The following is a 5,977-nucleotide window of genomic DNA, read 5'->3' as shown; positions in this document are numbered from 1 at the left end:
GGGCCCAGGCCCAGGAGGCTCCACACTTGAACATCTCCTTCTCCACCTCCTCCTCAGACCCGCTCCACCCTCAACCACCAGAACCATGGGCTGCTGTGGATGTTCCGGAGGCTGCGGCTCCAGCTGTGGAGGCTGTGGCTCCAGCTGTGGGGGCTGCGGCTCCAGCTGCTGTGTGCCCGTCTGCTGCTGCAAGCCCGTGTGCTGCTGTGTGCCAGTCTGTTCCTGCTCCAGCTGTGGCAAAGGGGGCTGTGGCTCTTGTGGCTGCTCCCAGTCCAGCTGCTGCAAGACCTGCTGTTCCCAGTCCAGCTGCTGCAAGCCCTGCTGCTCCCAGTCCAGCTGCTGTGTCCCTGTGTGCTCCCAGTCCAGCTGCTGCAAGCCCTGCTGCTCCCAGTCCAGCTGCTGTGTCCCTGTGTGCTCCCAGTCCAGCTGCTGCAAGCCCTGCTGCTCCCAGTCCAGCTGCTGTGTCCCTGTGTGCTCCCAGTCCAGCTGCTGCAAGCCCTGCTGCTCCCAGTCCAGCTGCTGTGTCCCTGTGTGCTGCCAGTAGAAGATCTGAGGCTCTGGCCACAGACCTCAGATGGCTGGTACTGGCAAAGGTGCCCGAGCTGTCCCACCTCCTTGCTCTGGGGCTCCCTGGGGGCTTCCGTGTTCATCACTGACTTCATCTTCTCCAAACAAGAGCTTCTGAAACACGGCCTCAAAAGGACAGGACGCAGGGATGGCTTCTTACTGACTGGACACTTCTTCCGGCTCATTGTCCACATTTTATCCCCGATTTCCCCTCCCTGGTTTCCCCTGATTTAACATGTAAGCTGCCCACAGAGGCTGAGGAGGCAGCACATACCTGCTGGACCCTGAAAGCTGCCCCAGAGTCTGACAAGCCCTGCTCTCTCTGGCTCTCTGCATAGCACGATCCGGCCCCAGACCCTCTAAATAAAGGCAGTAGCTAAGCACCGAGCTCATCCTCCTGTGGTTCTTTCCCTCCCTCCCCTCTCATTCCCTGAAGTGTCGTCTCCCTGCGCCACCCCCACCCAGCCTGTTTCACTTTCTCTATCCTCGGCATCTCTCACGCCATAGTCCTGCCTCTATGTACAGAACGGCTGCTGCTCTGTGCCCTTGTCTCTCACGCCATAGTCCTGCCTCTATGTACAGAACGGCTGCTGCTCTGTGCCCTTGTCTCTCACGCCATAGTCCTGCCTCTATGTACAGAACGGCTGCTGCTCTGTGCCCCTTGTGCAGCAGAAAGCCAAGCTCCCCGTCTAACATGTGGACCGCCCGCAGGGGCAGCCGCAGTGGCACCGCCCTCCTGTGGGAGAGTAGGGGGCATCGGGGACCCTAGCACTTCAGCGGAAGGATAGGGGGGCGTCCATGCATTAAGAGGTGGGCGGCATTTCAGGCGGGACAGAAGCATCAGAAGAGCCTCAGTGCGTGGAGGAAACCAGAGGAAGAGCCCACGAGTTTCCGAGTCTTGTCCTGAATGTCATGGGGCCTCTTGGAAAGACTGTGGCAGGAGGACGTGATTTTAACACGACGTCTCTCGATGCTGAACGTAAGCCACAAAGGCAGCACCAGGAGTCAAATCGTGTCCTTCCCAATTCGTATGTCGGAGTCCCAACCCCCAGTATCTTAGAACGTGACCTTATTTGGAAATAGGGTCTTTACAGAGGCCAACAAATTAAATGAGGTCACTGGGGTGGACCCTAACCTATATGACTGGTGTCCATATAAAGTGGGCAATTCAGGCAGACACACCCACGGAGGATGCCATGTGGTGCCGGGGGCTCAGATCAGGGTGATGCTTCTACAGTTCAAGCTGCAGTGAAGACCCTGGCAGCAGAGCGGGACGGGACAGGGTCTCCTCACAGCCTGCGGAGGGGCCTGGCCTCAGGCCTCCGCCTCTAGGGCCGTGAGGGAGTGCACTGCTGCTGTCTGTACCAGCCAGCCTGTGGTCCTTTGTTATGGCAGCCGCAGGAGACCCATGCAAGCTGGGAGTCAGTCACAGCAGCCACCAACAGCTGCACAGATGGGGTGAGTCACAGGAACTCCACACAGAAGTCAGGTGCTTGCACATCTGTGGCAGCTCCACAGGCTGGACCTCCAAGGAAGTGCTCCAGAGGACCACAGGCAGGCCCCTTGGGGACCTCTGGCCTCCGAGGTTGTCACAGGATCCTGATCCGGTACCTGCTATGACACAGTCCAGGGGCTGGGAGCCACTGCAGCTGCTGAGGCCGCCTCTGCCATGGCCACCCTTCAGCGTCCACCGGTGGGTGACGTGGTCCACTCGGGCCTCTCACCTGGGAAACAGGGAGGTGAACACTGACAACCTGGAGCAGCGGGGTCCCCAGCCGCACAGCGCCCCTCAACAGGAACAGCAGACAGGTGGGCAGAGCCCTCTGCCTGCCTTCGCCTTCCAGATCTCAGGCAAAGGTATTTAATTGGCAGGACCAAATTCACACCCGGAACCTGGAATTAAAATTTTGGCTTCTACTCCTTGCAGCTTAGGAGATACTGGAGGAGGGTCACGGAGGCTCCGTGGGCTGCCCCAGCCTTAGCAGCAGGGCCTCTGTGGTATTTCCTGCTCTTCTTGCCGCTCTGATGCCACGTGCCCCCGGGGGAAGGCTCTTGTGCACCCAGGGCTGGCTCGTGAGAACGCAGGCCCCGCAGCCACATGGGGCCCTGTGCTCAGAGGCTTAGTGCCCTGCCGTCACTGACTTGCAACCTTTACTGACCTTATCCTTGACCTTGAGTTTCGTAGGTGAAGTCCGATGGGACAGTGGGGCATGCACACTACCAGGGCTGATGGGGGCCACACATCCACCCAGGAGCAGTCCAGGGCACCCATGGGGTAGCTGGGGCTGGGCCCTGGGCCCCAAGAGGTGTTGGCAACATGGCTCCGCAGCCACAGCCCACAAAGAGAGGAGGCTCCATGTGCGGGAAGCGCCAGGCCCAGGGGGAGGCTGGCTTGTCTGTCTGTCTCCAGAGCCTGCCCCCGACATCTGCTAACTGTTAACGTTCCAGCCCGAGCATCAGTAAGGTGTTGTGGAATAAAACTGTATGTGTGGACATTCTGATGAGGCACACCGGGGAGTTATTAGAATTCTCCAAGGACTTTAGAATCTCTGGTTTTGAAAACCTCTGCAACGTTGAAAAGCAAATACCCACAGGACAAGCTCAGAAATACAAATTAGATTTGAAGAATGTCAGATTTGATGAAAAAGAATGCTGCTTTCATGAGGAGCTTCAGATGAACCGCTTGTTAACGAGTAAGACAGTTTTTAAAGTAATTTTCATTTGTAATTGAAGGTGCAGGGAACAGTGTGCGTCAACGGGCCATCTGAATCGTGAAGCCACTTTCAGCCTCTTGTACAACCTCCATTACTTTGGGGAAATATCAGAGGAAACATTAATATGCCCTCCCATAGATTCACGTTTAACATTAAGTTCTGAGCCGAGAGGGAAGCCCGCTGTGAACTGCAGACCTTGGGGGACAATGACATGCCAGTGCAGGTTCTCAACTGAGACGCATGTGCCGCTCTGTGTGGGGACGGGGGTACACGGGGCACTCTGTACTTTCTGTCCGATTTGTCTGTGAGCCTATAACTGCTCTTAAAAATAATCATCTTAAATAAGAAAACAATCGAATTCCGAGCTCTGACATGCAGAGAGCTTGGACGTCATCACTTCTGTTCCTACGACAAGAGGAAACTGAAAAAACTGGAAATCAGTGACTTTTCTTGCACCTGTTAGAGAAAGGAGGTTGCAGGGCAAACTGGGAAGGCAAAATCAGGGGAGACAGGTGAGTCCGGAGAGGCGTGGCCGAGGTTGGCTCACCTGGAGCAGAAGCCGTGGGAGCCATGGACTGGTGGAGACGCTGAATGGCGATTTTGACCTCTTGCTGGAGGCTGCTACCTTGAGAGTGAGAGAATCCTGGGGGAGCCGTCTTAGGGGCCCACACGTTCATGGGCTTTACCTCCAGGAACCACATCAGGTCTGAGAAACATCCCTGTGGCTCTGCTGGGGGAGGGGGAGAGTAATCACTGAGGAACAGGCCCCGAGCCTTCGCCCTCACAAAGGCCCACTCTCCAGGGGAAAGACTCTTCCAGAGCATCATCCCGCCCGGGGGAAAGCCAGGCTTCTCACGTTGGACGTAGGAACTTACAGAAAAGCAAGTGGGGAGGTTAGAACGATTCCTGCAGAGATGGATTGGAGCTGGAATCGTCGTGACGAATCAGGCTCACAGACACAGATGGACACACACAGGAACACTCAGACGGTGCTATGCACACAGGTGAGGACACACACAGCCTGTCACTCTGTCAGCTGAAAGGGCCTAGACGTGGTGACACCCCAGTTGCAGGGAGCACAGCCAGCCCCCAAATCTTGGTTTCTAAGACCACGCTCCCATAAAAGCACCAGGAATCCTTTAAGACAGGACCGACTCCAGGCCTGAGGCAGAACACGACAAATGAGCCTGGAACACCTCGTAGTGCCAGAGAATAAAGAAGCGCGTAAAAACGAAAACAGGAAAAAACCACCACAGTGGTTGGGGCATGTCACAGAGACATAGGGGCCACCGGGAGCCTCCCAGAGGCCACAGATGGAACTATTGGGGTAATAAATAAATCAACAAGGTCGTATTGGATTTTAACCCAAAGTATAAACTAAATGTCTAAATATGCATGAACCTGAACTGATATAAATAAATAAATGCATGGGAGAGGATGGGCAAATCTCCTGTGCAGAAAAACTGCAGATAATCCGTGTAGATGCTCCATCCTCCAGGAGGCGGGCTCAGCCCTCAGCTGCTGAAGTGCGGACACACTGTGACTTCCTCCCAGGTGTGCGACAGGGAAGCAGGGAAAGGTACAAACGTCTCGACAGCAGTGAAGCCTAACACGACCTCAGCCAGGCGATCAAGGTCACCGTCAACTGCGGTGACCGTGTTGGTAGCAGGTACCCTTGTGGGACGTGAGGAGGCACATCCTCTGTGGTCCTGCTCCCAACCTGCAGCCCCCGGGTGACCGTGAGAAACCACCAGACGACTCCTCACCGAGGGGCGTTCTGGGAAATATCCAAGTGTCCTCCTCAGACCACCCGGGTCATCAAAAGCAAGGAAAGTGAGGAACGGTCACAGCCAAGAGGAGCCTGAAGGGACAGGGTGACTAAATGTCAGGTGGGATCCTGGGACAGGACAGGGAAGTCAGGTAAGTATGAATGAAATATGAAAAAAGGATGGACTTTGCTTAATAATAACGTACCAATATTAGTTCGTTAATTGTGACCAATGTCCCACACTGACGCTAACAGAATGTTAATAGGAAAAGTGGCTGCCGGATACATGGGAACTGTCTTTGAAATTTCCTGTTGCCTTCAAAACAGTCTTTAAAAAATAGAGAAAAGGACACAAAGCTTCTGTGGGGAAAAAAAAGACTTTCTGTAAATCTAAAATTATTCTAAAAAATAAAGTTTATTAACAAAATTAAACTCAGACTCAATGTGAAACTGATTTGTCTGAGGAATTAAATCTTTTTACAATTTTTTTTTTGCCATGAGAATCACCAGGTCTAGATGTGCTAACATTTAATTTTGAGATAATTTGTGAGACATTTATCCCAATGTTATCACAGCCTGTAAAAAAGTTCAACAGCTCCAGTCACAGCTGCGTCAGCCGAACGAGCCCTCTCAAAAGTTACCAAAAATTATCTGAGATCCTACATCTGCCGAAAGAGACGAAGCTGTCTCAGGTACACGGATGGAAAACGGAGTTGCTGAGAGGACACGATTTGATGACGATAAATAAATTTGTAGGAGAGTGAGCTGGAAAAACTTCATCATCCACTGAGCTATCAATATTTTTTCAATAAAGTGTTTATTGATACTACACAAAAAGATGACCGCAGAATTATCAACATGTTGCAGTTTGTAAGTTCACACAGCGACTTGGGCGTCACTATCGCTTTTTTTTTTTTTTTTTTTTTTT

At 53.3% G+C, this 5,977-nt stretch overlaps 1 protein-coding gene across 1 annotated transcript in view; it reads left to right on the top strand.

Moving 5' to 3' along the window:
• Positions 1-85: 85 nt before the first annotated feature.
• LOC103609740 (ATP-binding cassette sub-family C member 8-like) overlaps positions 86-5,977 on the top strand; it is a gene marked incomplete at its 3' end in the record, with an annotated part of 15,824 nt that continues 9,932 nt past the window's right edge. The window contains exons 1-2 of the mRNA XM_008594027.1: positions 86-236; positions 362-593. Coding sequence (XP_008592249.1) covers positions 86-236; positions 362-593 — 383 coding nt within the window. The remainder of the gene's footprint in view (positions 237-361; positions 594-5,977) is intronic.

The sequence above is a fragment of the Galeopterus variegatus genome, unplaced genomic scaffold (genome assembly GCF_000696425.1).
Source record: "Galeopterus variegatus unplaced genomic scaffold, G_variegatus-3.0.2 Scaffold10034, whole genome shotgun sequence".
Classification (NCBI taxonomy): domain Eukaryota; kingdom Metazoa; phylum Chordata; class Mammalia; order Dermoptera; family Cynocephalidae; genus Galeopterus; species Galeopterus variegatus.
This window is presented reverse-complemented; position numbering and strand designations above follow the sequence as displayed.